This window comes from Tachypleus tridentatus, chromosome 12 (genome assembly GCF_004210375.1).
Source record: "Tachypleus tridentatus isolate NWPU-2018 chromosome 12, ASM421037v1, whole genome shotgun sequence".
Classification (NCBI taxonomy): domain Eukaryota; kingdom Metazoa; phylum Arthropoda; class Merostomata; order Xiphosura; family Limulidae; genus Tachypleus; species Tachypleus tridentatus.
In genome coordinates, this window is record NC_134836.1 from 80,350,435 (window position 1) to 80,371,344 (window position 20,910).

General features: G+C 31.4%; 1 protein-coding gene across 3 annotated transcripts in view; it reads right to left on the reverse strand.

Annotated features, from left to right (window-relative positions):
• Nucleotides 1-20,357, reverse strand: part of LOC143233779 (receptor-type guanylate cyclase Gyc76C-like) — a 101,903-nt gene extending 81,546 nt beyond the window's left edge. For 2 of the 3 annotated variants that reach the window (XM_076470432.1, XM_076470431.1), the window contains exon 1: nt 18,842-20,356. In XM_076470432.1, the coding sequence (XP_076326547.1) occupies nt 18,842-19,204 (363 nt within the window). In that variant the 5' untranslated portion in view covers nt 19,205-20,356. Of the gene's footprint in view, nt 1-18,841 lie in introns of all 3 variants that reach the window. The other variant, XM_076470436.1, reaches the window with a different exon arrangement.
• Between the last annotated feature and the right edge of the window lie 553 nt (nt 20,358-20,910).

The window sequence follows — 20,910 nt, forward strand, 5'->3', positions numbered from 1 at the left end:
AATATGCATTACTTACTGTTACAGGAGATATGCAGTAAAATCAATATATACTACTTACTGTTATCGGAGAGATACAGTAAAACATCAATATATACTACTTACTCCTAAAGAAGAAATATAGGAAAAATATCAATATCTACTCCTACTGACAGTTACGGGAGAAATACACTGAAACATAAATATCTACTACTTACTGTCATATAAGACATGCAGTAAAAATTCAGTATCTCCTACTAATTACATTTACAGGAAAGATACAGTAAAACGTTAATTTCTACTACTTATTTTTACAGAAGAGATACAGTAAAACAAAAATATCTAATACTTAGTGTTACAGAAGAGATACTGGAAAACATCAACATGTACTATTCACAGTTACAAATGAGATACAGCAAAATGTCAATATCTACTATTTACAGTTACAGGAGCTATGCAGTAAAAATCAATATCTACTACATGCATTTAGAGGAAAAATACAAAAAAAATCGACATCCACTACTTACAGGTACAGAAAAGATACAGTAAACCAGCAATACATACAAGTTACTGTTTGAGGAGAGACAAGTAAAATATCAAAATCTACTACTTGCTCTTATAGAAGAGATAAAGTAAGAAATGAATATCTACTATTTAGTGTTTCACGAGAAAAACAGTAAACTATCAATATCTACCTCTTATTCTTACAGGAGAGATACAGTAAAACCTCAATATGCACTACTTGCAGTTACACGAGAGCTACAGAAAAAAATCAATATCTACTACTTACAGTTTCAGAAGAGATATAGTAAAACAACAATACGTACTACTTGCAGTTACAAGAGAGATACAGGAAAACATCAATATGTACTACTTACTGTTATAGGAAAAATACAGTAAAACATCTATAATTACTAATTACTGTTATAGGAAAAATACAGTAAAACATCAATATATACTACTTACTGTTATAGGAAAAATACAGTAAAACATCAATATATACTACTTACTGTTATAGGAGAGATACAGTAAAACATCAATATATACTACTTACTGTTATAGGAAAAATACAGTAAGACATCAATATCTACTACTTACTGTTACAAGAGAGATACAATAAAACATAAACATGCACTAGTTGCAGTTACAGGACAGATACAGTAAAACATCAATATATACTACTTACTTCTAAAGAAGAAATATAGGAAAAATATCAATATCAACTCCTAGTGACGGTTACGGGATAAATACACTGAAACATAAATATTTACTACTTACTGTCATATAAGACATACAGTAAAACTTCAATATCTCCTACTAATTACATTTACAGGAAAGATACAGTAAAATGTTAATTTCTACTACTTATTTTTATAGAAGAGATACAGTAAAACAAAAATATCTAATACTTTAGTGTTACAGAAGAGAAACTGGAAAACATCAACATGTACTATTCGCAGTTACAAATGAGATACAGCAAAATGTCAATATCTACTATTTACAGTTACAGCAGAGATTCAGTAAAACATCAATATGTACTGCTTGCAGTTAGAAGAGATACATTCAAACATCAATATCGACTACTTACTCTTACACAAGAGATAAAGTAAAACATCAATATCTACTACTTTGGTTTCTAGAAAAAATACAGTAAACTATCAATATCTATCTCTCACTGTTACAGGAGAGATACAGTAAAACCTCAATATGGACCAGTTGCAGTTACACGAGAGCTACAGCAAAAGATCAATATCTACTACTTACAGTTACGGGAGAGATATAGTAAAACATCAATACGTACTACTTGCAGTTACAAGAGAGATACAGGAAAACATCTATACCTTCTACTTACTGTTACAGGAGAGATACATTAAACTAGCAATATCTACTACTTACTGTTCAAGGAGAGACAAGTAAAACGTCAGTATCTACTTCTTACTCTTACAAAAAATATTAAGTAAAACATCAATATCTACTCTTACTTACAGTTAGACGAAAGAGAAGTAAAATATCAATATCTACTACTTACTGTTATTAAAGAGATACAGTAAATCATCAAAATGTACTACTTGCAATTACAGGAGCTATGCAGTAAAAATCAATATCTACTACATACATTTAGAGGAGAAATACAAAAAAAAATCGACATCCACTAATTACAAGTACGGAAGAGATAAAGTAAACCAGCAATATATTCATCTTATTGTTTGAGGAGAGACAAGTAAGACATCAATATCTACTACATAGTGTTTCACGAGAAAAACAGTAAACTATCATTATCTACCTCTTATTGTTCCAAGAGACATACAGTAAAACATCAATATGTACTAATTACTGTTACAGGAGAGATAGAGTGAAACATCAATATCCACTACTTACAGTTACAGGAGAGATACAGTAAAACATCAATAACTACTACTTACTGTTACAGGAAAGATACAGTCAAACGTCAATTTCTACTACTTACTGTTAGAGGAGAGATACACTAAAACAACAATATATACTATTTATCGTTATAGGAGAGATACCGTCAAACATCAATTTCTACTACTTACTTGTTTAGGAGAGATAAGGTAAAACATCACTACCCACCACATACTGTTATAGAAGAGATACAGTAAAGCATGATTATCTACTACTCACTATTACAGGAGATTTACAGTGAAAATCAATATCTACTACTTACAGTTAGAGGAGAAATACAATAAAAGATCAATATCTACTCCTAGTTACAGTTAAAGGAGAAACAGTAAAACAATATCTACTAGTTACAGTTACAGGAGAAATAAAGTAAAACATCAGTATATACGACTTACTGTTATAGAAGAAATTCAGTAAAAGATCAATATCTACTACTCACAGTTATAGGAGAGATACAGTGATACATCAGTATCTACTACTTACAGTTACAAAAGAGACAGTAAAACATCAATATCTATTCCTATCTACAGTTACAAAAGAGAACAGTAAAACATCAATATCTACTACGTACTGTTACAGAAAAGATAAGTAAAACATAAATATCAAGTCCAACTTATATTTATAGGAAAAAAGTAAAACATCAATATCAAGTCCTACATACAGTTACACGAAAAATATAGTAATACATAAATATCTACTATTACTTACGTATAGGAGATATACAGTAAAATATCAATATCTACTACTTAAAGTTACAGGACACTAAGAGTAAAACATCAGTAACCACTAGTTACTGTTATAGACGAGATACAGTAAAAATTGATATTCACTACTTACTGTTCAGGAGAGTACATACTTTTACTACAGTAAAACCTCAATATCCACTACTTATAGTAATAGTGAGATACAATAAAACATCAAAATCTACTACTTACAGTTACAGCAGAGATAACGTTAAACATCAATTTCAACTACTTACTTTTTAGGACAGATACAGTAAAACATCACTATCCACCACTTACTGTCACAGAAGAGATACAGTGAAACATCAATATCTACTACTTAGAGTTACAAGAGACATACAGTAAAAATCAATATCTACTAGATACATTTAGAGGAGAAATACAAAAAAATATCGACATCCACTACTTACAGGTAAAGAAGAGGTACAGTAAACCAGCAATATATACTAGTTACTGTATGAGAAGAGACAGGTAAAACATCAAACTCTGCTACTTGCTGTTACAGAAGAGGTAAAGTAAGACATGAATATCTACTATTTAGTGTTTCACGAAAAAAACAGTAAACTATCAATATCTACCTCTTATTGTTACAGGACACATACAGTGAAACATCAATATCCACTACTTACAGTTACAGGAGAGATACAGTAAAACATCAATAACTACTACTTACTGTTACAGGAAAGATACAGTGAAACGTCAATTTCTACTACTTACTGTTAGAGGAGAGATACAGTAAAACATCAATTTCTACTACTTACAGTTACAGGAGAGATACCGCAAAAACATCAATTTCTACTACTTACTTATTTAGCAGAGATAAGGTAAAACATCACTACCCACCACATACTGTGATAGGAGAGATACAGTAAAGCATCATTATCTACTACTCACAATTACAGGAAAGATACAGTGAAAATCAATATCTACTACTTACAGTTAGAGGAAAAATACAATAAAAGATCAATATCTACTCCTAGTTACAGTTAAAGGAGAAACAGTAAAACAATATCTACTACTTACAGTTACAGCAGAAATAAAGTAAAACATCAATATATACGACTTACTGTTATAGAAGAAATTCAGTAAAAGATCAATATCTACTACTCACAGTTATAGGAGAGATACAGTGATACATCAGAATCTCCTACTTACTCTTACACAAGAGATAAAGTAAAACATCAATATCTACTACTTAGTGTTTCAGGAAAAATACAGCAAACTATCAATATCTATCTCTCACTCTTACAGGAGAGATACAGTAAAACCTCAATATGCACCACTTGCAGTTACACGAGAGCTAGAGCAAAATGTCAATATCTACTATTCACAGGTACAGGAAAGATTGAGTAAAATATCAATATGTACTGCTTGCAGTTAGAGGAGAAATGCAGTAAAACATCCATATATACTACTTAGAGTTACAGGAGAGATACCGTCAAACATCACTATCTACTACTTACTGTTACAGGAGCTATGCAGTAAAAATCAATATCTACTACATACAGTTAGAGGAGAAATACAAAAAAAAAAGAATATCCACTACTTACAGGTACAGAAGAGATACAGTAAACCAGCAATATATAGTACTTACTGTTTGAGGAGAGACAAGTAAAACATCAAAATCGACTACTTGCTGTTATAGGAGAGATAAAGTAAGACATCAATATCTACTATTTAGTGTTTCACGAGAAAAACAGTAATCTATCAATATCTACCTCTTATTCTTACAGGAGACATACAGTAAAACATCAATATCCACTACTTACAGTTACATAAGAGATATAGTAAAACATTAATACGTACAACTTGCACTTACAAGAAAGATACATAAAAACATCAATATGTACTACTTACTGTTATAGGAAAGATACAGTAAAACATCAATATCTACTACTTAGAGTTAGAGAAGAAATACAATAAAAATAAAATCTACTCCTTGATACACTTAAAGGAGAGAATAGAAAAACCATATCTACTACTTACAGTTACAGGAGATATACAGTAAAACATCAATATGCATTACTTACTGTTACACGAGATATGCAGTAAAATCAATATATACTACTTACTGTTATCGGAGATACAGTAAAACATCAATATATACTACTTACTCCTAAAGAAGAAATATAGGAAAAATATCAATATCTACTCCTACTGACAGTTACGGAGAAATACACTGAAACATAAATATCTACTACTTACTGTCATATAAGACATACAGTAAAAAATTCAGTATCTCCTACTAATTACATTTACAGGAAAGATACAGTAAAACGTTAATTTCTACTACTTATTTTTACAGAAGAGATACAGTAAAACAAAAATATCTAATACTTAGTGTTACAGAAGAGATACTGGAAAACATCAACATGTACTATTCACAGTTACAAATGAGATACAGCAAAATGTCAATATCTACTATTTACAGTTACAGGAGCTATGCAGTAAAAATCAATATCTACTACATGCATTTAGAGGAAAAATACAAAAAAAATCGACATCCACTACTTACAGGTACAGAAAAGATACAGTAAACCAGCAATACATACAAGTTACTGTTTGAGGAGAGACAAGTAAAATATTAAAATCTACTACTTGCTCTTATAGAAGAGATAAAGTAAGAAATGAATATCTACTATTTAGTGTTTCACGAGAAAAACAGTAAACTATCAATATCTACCTCTTATTCTTACAGGAGAGATACAGTAAAACCTCAATATGCACTACTTGCAGTTACACGAGAGCTACAGAAAAAAATCAATATCTACTACTTACAGTTTCAGAAGAGATATAGTAAAACAACAATACGTACTACTTGCAGTTACAAGAGAGATACAATAAAACATAAACATGCACTAGTTGCAGTTACAGGACAGATACAGTAAAACATCAATATATACTACTTACTTCTAAAGAAGAAATATAGGAAAAATATCAATATCAACTCCTAGTGACAGTTACGGGATAAATACACTGAAACATAAATATTTACTACTTACTGTCATATAAGACATACAGTAAAACTTCAATATCTCCTACTAATTACATTTACAGGAAAGATACAGTAAAATGTTAATTTCTACTACTTATTTTTATAGAAGAGATACAGTAAAACAAAAATATCTAATACTTTAGTGTTACAGAAGAGAAACTGGAAAACCTCAATATGGACCAGTTGCAGTTACACGAGAGCTACAGCAAAAGATCAATATCTACTACTTACAGTTACGGGAGAGATATAGTAAAACATCAATACGTACTACTTGCAGTTACAAGAGAGATACAGGAAAACATCTATACCTTCTACTTACTGTTACAGGAGAGATACATTAAACTAGCAATATCTACTACTTACTGTTCAAGGAGAGACAAGTAAAACGTCAGTATCTACTTCTTACTCTTACAAAAAATATTAAGTAAAACATCAATATATACTCTTACTTACAGTTAGACGAAAGAGAAGTAAAATATCAATATCTACTACTTACTGTTATTGGAGAGATACAGTAAAACATCAAAATGTACTACTTGCAATTACAGGAGCTATGCAGTAAAAATCAATATCTACTACATACATTTAGAGGAGAAATACAAAAAAAAATCGACATCCACTAATTACAAGTACGGAAGAGATAAAGTAAACCAGCAATATATTCATCTTATTGTTTGAGGAGAGACAAGTAAGACATCAATATCTACTACATAGTGTTTCACGAGAAAAACAGTAAACTATCATTATCTACCTCTTATTGTTACAAGAGACATACAGTAAAACATCAATATGTACTAATTACTGTTACAGGAGAGATACAGTAAAACATCCATATCCACTACATACAGTTAAAGGAGAAATAGAGTAAAACATCAGTATGTACTACTTACTGTTATAGGAGAGATGCAGTAAAACATCAATATATACTACTTACTGTTACAGGAAAGATACAGTCAAACGTCAATTTCTACTACTTACTGTTAGAGGAGAGATACACTAAAACAACAATATATACTATTTATCGTTATAGGAGAGATACCGTCAAACATCAATTTCTACTACTTACTTGTTTAGGAGAGATAAGGTAAAACATCACTACCCACCACATACTGTTATAGAAGAGATACAGTAAAGCATGATTATCTACTACTCACTATTACAGGAGATTTACAGTGAAAATCAATATCTACTACTTACAGTTAGAGGAGAAATACAATAAAAGATCAATATCTACTCCTAGTTACAGTTAAAGGAGAAACAGTAAAACAATATCTACTAGTTACAGTTACAGGAGAAATAAAGTAAAACATCAGTATATACGACTTACTGTTATAGAAGAAATTCAGTAAAAGATCAATATCTACTACTCACAGTTATAGGAGAGATACAGTGATACATCAGTATCTACTACTTACAGTTACAAAAGAGACAGTAAAACATCAATATCTATTCCTATGTACAGTTACAAAAGAGAACAGTAAAACATCAATATCTACTACGTACTGTTACAGAAAAGATAAGTAAAACATAAATATCAAGTCCAACTTATATTTATAGGAAAAAGTAAAACATCAATATCAAGTCCTACATACAGTTACACGAAAAGTATAGTAATACATAAATATCTACTATTACTTACGTATAGGAGATATACAGTAAAATATCAATATCTACTACTTAAAGTTACAGGACACTAAGAGTAAAACATCAGTAACCACTAGTTACTGTTATAGACGAGATACAGTAAAAATTGATATTCACTACTTACTGTTCAGGAGAGTACATACTTTTACTACAGTAAAACCTCAATATCCACTACTTACAGTAATAGTGAGATACAATAAAATATCAAAATCTACTACTTACAGTTACAGCAGAGATAACGTTAAACATCAATTTCAACTACTTACTTTTTAGGACAGATACAGTAAAACATCACTATCCACCACTTACTGTCACAGAAGAGATACAGTGAAACATCAATATCTACTACTTAGAGTTACAAGAGACATACAGTAAAAATCAATATCTACTAGATACATTTAGAGGAGAAATACAAAAAAAAATCGACATCCACTACTTACAGGTAAAGAAGAGGTACAGTAAACCAGCAATATATACTAGTTACTGTATGAGAAGAGACAGGTAAAACATCAAACTCTGCTACTTGCTGTTACAGAAGAGGTAAAGTAAGACATGAATATCTACTATTTAGTGTTTCACGAAAAAAACAGTAAACTATCAATATCTACCTCTTATTGTTACAGGAGACATACAGTGAAACATCAATATCCACTACTTACAGTTACAGGAGATACAGTAAAACATCAATAACTACTACTTACTGTTACAGGAAGATACAGTGAAACGTCAATTTCTACTACTTACTGTTAGAGGAGAGATACAGTAAAACATCAATTTCTACTACTTACAGTTACAGGAGAGATACCGCAAAAACATCAATTTCTACTACTTACTTCTTTAGCAGAGATAAGGTAAAACATCACTACCCACCACATACTGTGATAGGAGAGATACAGTAAAGCATCATTATCTACTACTCACAATTACAGGAAAGATACAGTGAAAATCAATATCTACTACTTACAGTTAGAGGAAAAATACAATAAAAGATCAATATCTACTCCTAGTTACAGTTAAAGGAGAAACAGTAAAACAATATCTACTACTTACAGTTACAGCAGAAATAAAGTAAAACATCAATATATACGACTTACTGTTATAGAAGAAATTCAGTAAAAGATCAATATCTACTACTCACAGTTATAGGAGAGATACAGTGATACATCAGTATCTCCTACTTACTCTTACACAAGAGATAAAGTAAAACATCAATATCTACTACTTAATGTTTCAGGAAAAATACAGCAAACTATCAATATCTATCTCTCACTGTTACAGGAGAGATACAGTAAAACCTCAATATGCACCACTTGCAGTTACACGAGAGCTAGAGCAAAATGTCAATATCTACTATTCACAGGTACAGGAGAGATTGAGTAAAATATCAATATGTACTGCTTGCAGTTAGAGGAGAAATGCAGTAAAACATCCATATATACTACTTAGAGTTACAGGAGAGATACCGTCAAACATCACTATCTACTACTTACTGTTACAGGAGCTATGCAGTAAAAATCAATATCTACTACATACAGTTAGAGGAGAAATACAAAAAAAAAAAGAATATCCACTACTTACAGGTACAGAAGAGATACAGTAAACCAGCAATATATAGTACTTACTGTTTGAGGAGAGACAAGTAAAACATCAAAATCGACTACTTGCTGTTATAGGAGAGATAAAGTAAGACATCAATATCTACTATTTAGTGTTTCACGAGAAAAACAGTAATCTATCAATATCTACCTCTTATTCTTACAGGAGACATACAGTAAAACATCAATATCCACTACTTACAGTTACATAAGAGATATAGTAAAACATTAATACGTACAACTTGCACTTACACGAAAGATACATAAAAACATCAATATGTACTACTTACTGTTATAGGAAAGATACAGTAAAACATCAATATCTACTACTTAGAGTTAGAGAAGAAATACAATAAAAATCAAAATCTACTCCTTGATACACTTAAAGGAGAGAATAGAAAAACCATATCTACTACTTACAGTTACAGGAGATATACAGTAAAACATCAATATGCATTACTTACTGTTACACGAGATATGCAGTAAAATCAATATATACTACTTACTGTTATCGGAGAGATACAGTAAAACATCAATATATACTACTTACTCCTAAAGAAGAAATATAGGAAAAATATCAATATCTACTCCTACTGACAGTTACGGGAGAAATACACTGAAACATAAATATCTACTACTTACTGTCATATAAGACATACAGTAAAAATTCAGTATCTCCTACTAATTACATTTACAGGAAAGATACAGTAAAACGTTAATTTCTACTACTTATTTTTACAGAAGAGATACAGTAAAACAAAAATATCTAATACTTAGTGTTACAGAAGAGATACTGGAAAACATCAACATGTACTATTCACAGTTACAAATGAGATACAGCAAAATGTCAATATCTACTATTTACAGTTACAGGAGCTATGCAGTAAAAATCAATATCTACTACATGCATTTAGAGGAAAAATACAAAAAAAAATCGACATCCACTACTTACAGGTACAGAGAAGATACAGTAAACCAGCAATACATAACAGTTACTGTTTGAGGAGAGACAAGTAAAATATCAAAATCTACTACTTCCTGTTATAGAAGAGATATAGTAAAACAACAATACGTACTACTTGCAGTTACAAGAGAGATACAGGAAAACATCAATATGTACTACTTACTGTTATAGAAAAAATACAGTAAAACATCTATAATTACTACTTACTGTTATAGGAAAAATACACTAAAACATCAATATATACTACTTACTGTTATAGGAAAAATACAGTAAAACATCAATATATACTACTTACTGTTATAGGAGAGATACAGTAAAACATCAATATGTAATAGCAGTTACAGGAGAGGTACAGTAAGACATCAATATCTACTACTTTGGTTTCAGGAAAAATACAGTAAACTATCAATATCTATCTCTCACTGTTACAGGAGAGATACAGTAAGACCTCAATATGCACCACTTGCAATTACACGAGAGCTACAGCAAAATGTCAATATATACTATTCACAGGTACAGGAGAGATTGAGTGAAACATCACTGTCTACTACTTACTGTTACAGGAGCTATGCAGTAAAAATCAGTATCTACTAGATACATTTAGAGGAGAAATACAAAAAAAATCGACATCCACTACTTACAGGTAAAGAAGAGATACAGTAAACCAGCAATATATACTAATTACTGTTTGATGAGAGACAGGTAAAAAAATAAAATTTTCCAACTTGCTGTTACAGAAAAGATAAAGTAAGACATGAATATCTACTATTTAGTGTTTCACGAAAAAAACAGTAAACTATCAATATCTACCTCTTATTGTTACAGGAGACATAGAGTGAAACATCAATATCCACTACTTACAGTTACAGGAGAGATACAGTAAAGCATCACTATCTACTCCTTACTGTTACAGGAGAGATAGAGTGAAAATCAATATCTACTAGTTACAGTTAGAGGAGAAATACAATAAAAGATCAATATCTACTCCTAGCTACAGTTAAAGGAGAAAACAGTAAAATAATATCTATTACTTGCAGTTACAGGAGAAATAAAGTAAAACATCAAGATATACTACTTACTGTTACACAAGAGATAAAGTAAAACATCAATATCTACTACTTATTTCTTTAGCAGAGATACAGTAAAACATCACCACCCACCACTTACTGTTATAGGAGAAATACAGTAAAGCATCACTATCTACTACTTACTGTTACAGGAGAGATACAGTGAAAATCAATATCTACTACTTACAGTTAGAGGAGAAATGCAATAAAAGATCAATATCTACTACTTACAGTTACAGAAGAGATACCGTCAAACATCAATTTCTACTACTTATTTCTTTAGCAGAGATACAGTAAAACATCACCACCCACCACTTACTGTTATAGGAGAAATACAGTAAAGCATCACTATCTACTACTTACTGTTACAGGAGAGATACAGTGAAAATCAATATCTACTACTTACAGTTAGAGGAGAAATACAATAAAAGATCAATATCTACTCCTAGTTTCAGTTAAAGGAGAAAACAGTAAAATAATATCTATTACTTGCAGTTACAGGAGAAATAAAGTAAAACATCAAGATATACTACTTACTGTTACAGGAGAAATGTAGTAAAACATCAGTATCTACTACTAAGTACAGTTACAGGAGAGATATAGTAAAACATCAGTATATACTACTTACTGTTACAGAAGAGATAAAGTAAAACATCAATATCTACTGCTTAGTCTTTCAGGAAAAATACAGTAAACTATTAATATCTATCTCTCACTGTTACAGGAGAGATACAGTAAAACCTCAATATGCACCAGTTGTAGTTACACGAGAGCTACAGCAAAAGATCAATATCTACTACTTACCGTTACAGGAGAGATACATTAAACCAGCAATATCTACTACATACTGTTCAAGGAGAGACAAGTAAAACGTCAGTATGTACTTCTTGCTCTTACAAAAAAGATTAAGTAAAACATCAATATCTACTCCTACTTACAGTTAGACGAGAGAGAAGTAAAATATCAATATCTACTACTTACTGTTATAGGAGAGATACAGTAAAACATCAATATGTACTAGCAGTTACAGGAGAAATACAGTAAAACATCTATACCTTCTACTTTCTGTTACAGGAGAGATACATTAAACTAGCAATATCTACTACTTACTGTTAAAGGAGAGACAAGTAAAACGTCAGTATCTACTTCTTACTCTTACAAAAAATATTAAGTAAAACATCAATATCTACTCCTACTTACAGTTAGACGAGAGAGAAGTAAAATATCAATATCTACTACTTACTGTTATAGGAGAGATACAGTAAAACATCAAAACGTACTACTTGCAATTACAGAAGCTATGCAGTAAAAATCAATATCTACTACATACATTTAGAGGAGAAATACAAAAAAAAATCGACATCCACTATTTACAAGTACGGAAGAGATACAGTAAACCAGCAATATATTCATCTTATTCTTTGAGGAGAGACAAGTAAGACATCAATGTCTACTACTTAGTGTTTCACGAGAAAAACAGTAAACTATCATTACCTACCTCTTATTGTTACAAGAGACATACAGTAAAACATCAATATGTACTAATTACTGTTACGGGAGAGATACAGTAAAACATCCATATCGACTACATACAGTTAAAGGAGAAATACAGTAAAACATCAATATGTACTACTTACTGTTATAGGAGAGATGCAGTAAAACATCAATATATACAACTTACTGTTACAGGAAAGATACAGTGAAACTTCAATTTCTACTACTTACTGTTAGTGGAGAGATACAGTAAAACAACAATATATACTATTTATCGTTATAGGAGAGATACCGTCAAACATCAATTTCTACTACTTTCTTGTTTAGGAGAGATAAGGTAAAACATCACTACCCACCACATACTATTATAGGAGAGATACAGTAAAGCATCATTATCTACTACTCACTATTACAGGAGAGATACAGTGAAAATCAATATCTACTACTTACAGTTAGAGGAGAAATACAATAAAAGATCAATATCTACTCCTAGTTACAGTTAAAGGAGAAACAGTAAAACAATATCTACTACTTACAGTTACAGAAGAAATAAAGTAAAACATCAGTATATACGACTTATTGTTATAGAAGAAATTCAGTAAAAGATCAATATCTACTACTCACAGTTATAGGAGAGATACAGTGATACATCAGTATTTCCTAATTACTCTTACACAAGAGATAAAGTAAAACATCAATACCTACTACCTAGTGTTTCAGGAAAAATACAGTAAACTATCAATATCTATCTCTCACTGTTACAGGAGAGATACAGTAAAACCTCAATATGCACCACTTGCAGTTACACGAGAGCTACAGGAAAATGTCAATATCTACTACTTACAGTTACGGGAGAGATATAGTAAAACATCAATACGTACTACTTGCAGATACAAGAGAGATACAGGAAAACATCAATATATACTACTTACTGTTATAGGAGAGATACAGTAAAACATCTATACCTTCTACTTACCGTTACAGGAGAGATACATTAAACCAGCAATATCTACTACTTACTGTTCAAGGAGAGACAAGTAAAACGTCAGTATTTACTTCTTACTCTTACAAAAAAGATTAAGTAAAACATCAATATCTACTCCTACTTACAGTTAGACGAGAGAGAAGTAAAATATCAATATCTACTACTTACTGTTATAGGAGAGATACATCAAAACATCAATATGTACTACTTGCAGTTACAGGACAGATACAGTAAAACATCAATATATACTACTTACTCCTAAAGAAGAAATATAGGAAAAATATCAATATCTACTCCTACTGACAGTTACGGGAGAAATACACTGAAACATAAATATCTACTACTTACTGTCATATAAGACATATAGTAAAACTTCAATATCTCCTACTAATTACATTTACAGGAAAGATGCAGAAAACGTTAATTTCTACTACTTATTGTTTGAGAAGAGATACAGTAAAACAAAAATATCTAATACTTAGTGTTACAGAAGAAATACTGGAAAACATCAGCATGTACTATTCGCAGTTACAAATGAGATAAAGCAAAATGTCAATATCTACTATGTACTGCTTGCAGTTAGAGGATATACATATAAACATCAATATCGACTACTTACATTTACAGGAGAGATACGGTAAAACATCAGTAAGTACTACTTACTGCTATAGGAGAGGTGCAGTAAAACATCAATATGTACAACTTACTGTTACAGGAAAGATACCGTCAAACATCAATTTCTACTATTTACGTCTTTAGGAGAGATACAGTAAAACATCACTACCCAGCACTTACTGTTACAAAAGAGATACAGTAAAACATCAGTATCCACTACTTACTGTTACAGAAGAGATAAAGTAAAACATTAATATCTACTACTTAGTGTTTCAGGAAAAATACAGTAAACTATCAATATCTATCTCTCACTGTTACAGCATAGATACAGTAAAACCTCAATATGCACCACTTGCAGTTACACGAGAGCTACAGCAAAAGGTCAATATCTACTACTTACAGTTACAGGAGAGATATAGTAAAACATCAATACGTACAACTTGCAGTTACAAGAGAGATACAGTAAAACATCAATATATACTACTTACTGTTATAGGAAAGATACAGTAAAATATCAATACATACTACTTACTCCTAAAGAAGAAATATAAAAAAAATATCAATATCTACTCCTACTGACAGTTACGGGAGAAATACACTGAAACATAAATATCTACTACTTACTGTCATATAAGACATACAGTAAAAATACAGTATCTCCTACTAATTACATTTACAGGAAAGATACAGTAAAACGTTAATTTCTACTACTTATTTTTACAGAAGAGATACAGTAAAAGAAAAATATCTAATACTTAGTGTTACAGAAGAGATACTGGAAAACATCAACATGTACTATTCGCAGTTACAAATGAGATACAGCAAAATGTCAATATCTACTATTTACAGTTACAGGAGAGATTCAGTAAAACATCAATATGTACTGCTTGCAGTTAGAAGAGATACATTCAAACATCAATATCGACTACTTACTCTTACACAAGAGATAAAGTAAAACATCAATATCTACTTCTTTGGTTTCAGGAAAAATACAGTAAACTATCAATATCTATCTCTCACTGTTACAGGAGAGATACAGTAAGACCTCAATATGCACCACTTGCAATTACACGAGAGCTACAGCAAAGTGTCAATATCTACTATTCACAGGTACAGGAGAGATTGAGTAAAACATCACTGTCTACTACTTACTGTTACATGAGCTATGCAGAAAAATCAGTATCTACTAGATACATTTAAAGGAGAAATACAAAAAAAAAATCGACATCCACTACTTACAGGTAAAGAAGAGATACAGTAAACCAGCAATATATACTAGTTACTGTTTGAGGAGAGACAGGTAAAACATCAAACTCTACTACTTGCTGTTACAGAAGAGATAAAGTAAGACATGAATATCTACTATTTAGTGTTTCACGAAAAAAACCCAGTAAACTATCAATATCTACCTCTTATTGTTACAGGAGACATACAGTGAAACATCAATATCCACTACTTACAGTTACAGGAGAGATACAGTAAAACATCAATAAGTACTACTTACTGTTATAGGAGAGGTGCAGTAAAACATCAATATATACAACTTACTGTTACAGGAAAGATACAGTGAAACGTCAATTTCTACTACTTACTGTTAGAGGAGAGATACAGTAAAACATCAATTTCTACTACATACAGTTACAGGAGAGATACCGTCAAACATCAATTTCTACTACTTACTTCTTTAGCAGAGATACAGTAAAACATCACCACCCACCACTTACTGCTATAGGAGAGATACAGTAAAGCATCACTATCTACTACTTACTGTTACAGGAGAGATACAGTGAAAATCAATATCTACTACTTACAGTTAGAGGAGAAATACAATAAAAGATCAATATCTACTCCTAGTTACAGTTAAAGGAGAAAACAGTAAAATAATATCTATTACTTGCAGTTACAGGAGAAATAAAGTAAAACATCAAGATATACTACTTACTGTTACAGGAGAAATGTAGTAAAACATCAGTATCTACTACTAATTACAGTTACAGGAGAGATATAGTAAAACATCAGTATATACTACTTACTGTTACAGAAGAGATAAAGTAAAACATCAATATCTACTACTTAGTCTTTCAGGAAAAATACAGTAAACTCTCAATATCTATCTCTCACTGTTACAGGAGAGATACAGTAAAACCTCAATATGCACCAGTTGTAGTTACACGAGAGCTACAGCAAAAGATCAATATCTACTGCTTACAGTTACGGGAGAGATATAGTAAAACATCAATACGTACTACTTGCAGATACAAGAGAGATACAGGAAAACATCAATATATACTACTTACTGTTATAGGAGAGATACAGTAAAACATCAATATGTACTAGCAGTTACAGGAGAGATACAGTAAAACATCTATACCTTCTACTTACCGTTACAGGAGAGATACATTAAACCAGCAATATCTACTACTTACTGTTCAAGGAGAGACAAGTAAAACGTCAGTATGTACTTCTTACTCTTACAAAAAAGATTAAGTAAAACATCAATATCAACTCCTACTTACAGTTAGACGAGAGAGAAGTAAAATATCAATATCTACTACTTACTGTTATAGGAGAGATACATCAAAACATCAATATGTACTACTTGCAGTTACAGGACAGATACAGTAAAACATCAATATATACTACTTACTCCTAAAGAAGAAATATAGGAAAAATATCAATATCTACTCCTACTGACAGTTACGGGAGAAATACACTGAAACATAAATATCTACTACTTACTGTCATATAAGACATATAGAAAACTTCAATATCTCCTACTAATTACATTTACAGGAAAGATGCAGAAAACGTTAATTTCTACTACTTATTGTTTGAGAAGAGATACAGTAAAACAAAAATATCTAATACTTAGTGTTACAGAAGAAATACTGGAAAACATCAGCATGTACTATTCGCAGTTACAAATGAGATACAGCAAAATGTGAATATCTACTATGTACTGCTTGCAGTTAGAGGAGATACATTTAAACATCAATATCGACTACTTACAGTTACAGGAGAGATACGGTAAAACATCAGTAAGTACTACTTACTGCTATAGGAGAGGTGCAGTAAAACATCAATATGTACAACTTACTGTTACAGGAAAGATACCGTCAAACATCAATTTCTACTATTTACGTCTTTAGGAGAGATACAGTAAAACATCACTACCCAGCACTTACTGTTACAAAAGAGATACAGTAACACATCAGTATCTACTACTTACTGTTACAGAAGAGATAAAGTAAAACATTAATATATACTACTTAGTGTTTCAGGAAAAATACAGTAAACTATCAATATCTATCTCTCACTGTTACAGCAGAGATACAGTAAAACCTCAATATGCACCACTTGCAGTTACACGAGAGCTACAGCAAAAGGTCAATATCTACTACTTACAGTTACAGGAGAGATATAGTAAAACATCAATATCTACTCCTACTTACTGTTAGAGAAGAGAACATCAAATCATCAATATCTACTACTTACAGTTAGAAGAGAAATACAGTAAAACATCAATATCTACTACTGTCAGTTACAGGAGAAATACAGTCAAACATCAGTATATACTGCTTACTGTTACAGGAGAAATATAGTAAAACATCAGTATCTACTACTAATTACAGTTACAGGAGAGATATAATAAAACGTCAATTTCTACTACTTAGTGTTACAGGAGAGATACTTGAAAACATCAATATATACTACTTACTGTTATAGGAGAGATACAGTAAAACATCAATATCTACTACTTACTGTTATAGGAGAGATGCAGTAAAACATCAATATGTACTAGCAGTTACAGGAGAGATACAGTGAAACATCAATATGTACTTGTTGCAGTTACAGGAGATATACAGTAAAACATCATTTCCTTTTACTTACCGTTACAGGAGAGATATAGTAAAACATCAATATTTACTACTTACTGTTACAGGAGAGGTACAGTAAAATATCAATATCTATTATGTACTGTTAGAGGAGAAATACAATAAAACATAGATATCTTCTCGTTCCTGTTATAGGAGAAATGCAGTAAACATCAATATCTACTATTTACTGTTACAGGAGAAATAGAGTAAAACATCAATATCTGTTCCTATTTACAGATACATTTTTATTTTAAATGTAACGATATTTTAGTCACAACTAAGTGGTGTATAGGAAAATAATACTTGGACATTTTCCTTTTGTGTAATTAGCAAAAACAATAGTACATGAAAACTTTCGTGAGGGTTTCACTGAATTGTAGTGATTAAAGTTGGTGGGAAATCTGAAATTCTTCTAATAAACTTGTGCATTTGGTTTTATTTCTGAAAGTTATAAAGAAACTTACATATGATATCATGGGTAAGTTGACAGCTGCTGCTATCGTAGCTTCCACTTCACACGAGTCCTCAGGGCCAAAAAATGCAATGGCGTTTTTTTTCCACTGGTCTAGAAGGACTTCTGTACCTCTTAAAGTTTCACCTAAAGTATCATTGTATATCAGTTGTAACCTGTGTTTCCCCAGCAGACCTTCCTCGTTAATTTCATTTATTGCTAGCGATATAGCGCCTGATATTACTAGGCCTTGGCGTTTTGTGTTACTACTGCCCCGGATATTTGTCAAGTAGCCTACCGTGTAATTTTCACATCGAATAAACGCGAGCTGAAGTACCATGAAAAGTAGCAAAAGGTTTACGTAACATTGCCACATGTTACAAAGTGGCGACTGCTCGATGTTAGGCTTAGGTCGTCTGGCGGCAACTGAAAAATTAAAATTAGTCCTTGGTAATCCAACCTGTTGCAAGTGGCTTCACGTCGCATAAACATGTGTTTTGTAATGTTTCAGGATCATAATCCAGGGCTGTTATAAATTAGTACTTTTCTTGATCCTCTCACAGCGAAGTACTATTCCTGTTGTGCTAGGAAATATCTCTCTGAAGGCAGTTACCAAATTATAAGTTCGTTTGTTTGCCCAGCCTTCTCTGTTCCACTACTTATATCGTCTGACGATCGGACATCAGTTGAGTCACGTGAAATTTGAAGCTCATGACGATATATTATCTGGTGACTTCTATTCAAATGTGAAGTAGTTGCTCATTCCTAGAACTTCCAGCAATGTTTATATCTTCAAGAATTTGTAAGGTCAAGAATAGCTGTTGACATCGTAAACAGGTTTTATTGTTATACTTGCTGGGGCTTACCCGAGTTTTTTATTAAATTATTCTGGTCCGCTACATATTTATCGTTCATTGCAAATGTTCAAATTTTACCATAAATTCACAAACATAATCAAACGTTTATGTGATAGGAGGTAGTAGATATTTATTACCAGTAACACTCAGTTCGTACGTCGATGTTAGAAAAGCTGGGCTCGTTTTAGAAAAGTAACATATTTTGGCAAACTATGTAGTGCGTATGCTAGTCCACTTGGTCTGGATTCTCTGGGGAACAGGTTTTACTATTTATGTCAACGAAATTACACTGAGTTCAGCTAATACACTAGAAATTAGATCATGGGTGAATATGTTAATATCTTATAAACAGTCATATTTTCAAAGGCTAAGTAGTTATGTGGCAGAAATAATAAATAAGCCTGTGGAAAATGTCCTCTCTTCAGAAGTGTGTACAATTATAATAAAAAGTTAGTACATAAACCGTTACATCATGTCGACTCATCAGATATACAGTCGCCACGACCCCAAGCGATGTCCTACAAAATGTAAAGTTGAACTGAATTTTAAAAAACTACCTTCTCTATATCGTTGTAAGCACGAGCCTTGACAGCTGCCAACGAGAGGAAGACGGTTGCTTAATCCCTCACATAATAAAACTCGCACTAATACTACAGTACTACAACTGAGGCAATTGTGTGGCTCGATGTAGGTACAGTGTTTAAAACGTAATTGGCTGAAAGTTCATTTTGTCTTTCTGCGCCATCTAGTAAGAAGTATACTGACTATATATGGAAGCAACTTTTATCCCACAGTATTCACAGTTAGTACTACGATAAATCTCTTTATCAGTTTACTTTAAATATAAATAATTGCTAATTCTATATATTTTCAGAGCAACCATAATGAATTACACACCTTTCTTTACAGCATTCTAACAAGCTATGATAACATAAAATTATTTTGCAGCAGTGATTTTGTTTCTCAGTTGTTGACGAAACTCAACTAGTATCGAAAGATTTGGAGTACAGAGGAATGTATTCATTTATTGATGCTATAATGTATATGAAATGATTTATTTAAACTTAAAACAATAAATGTTCTTCCTTTTTCTAACCATAATTTCATCATTTCCAGCTAAAATGTTCTATATGTATATGTTTGGGCTTCTTTCCACACTGTAAGCTAACCTAGGTATTGCTGAGTTAATTTTCTTTGTTTCTTAATAATATTCCTTTTTATTGTT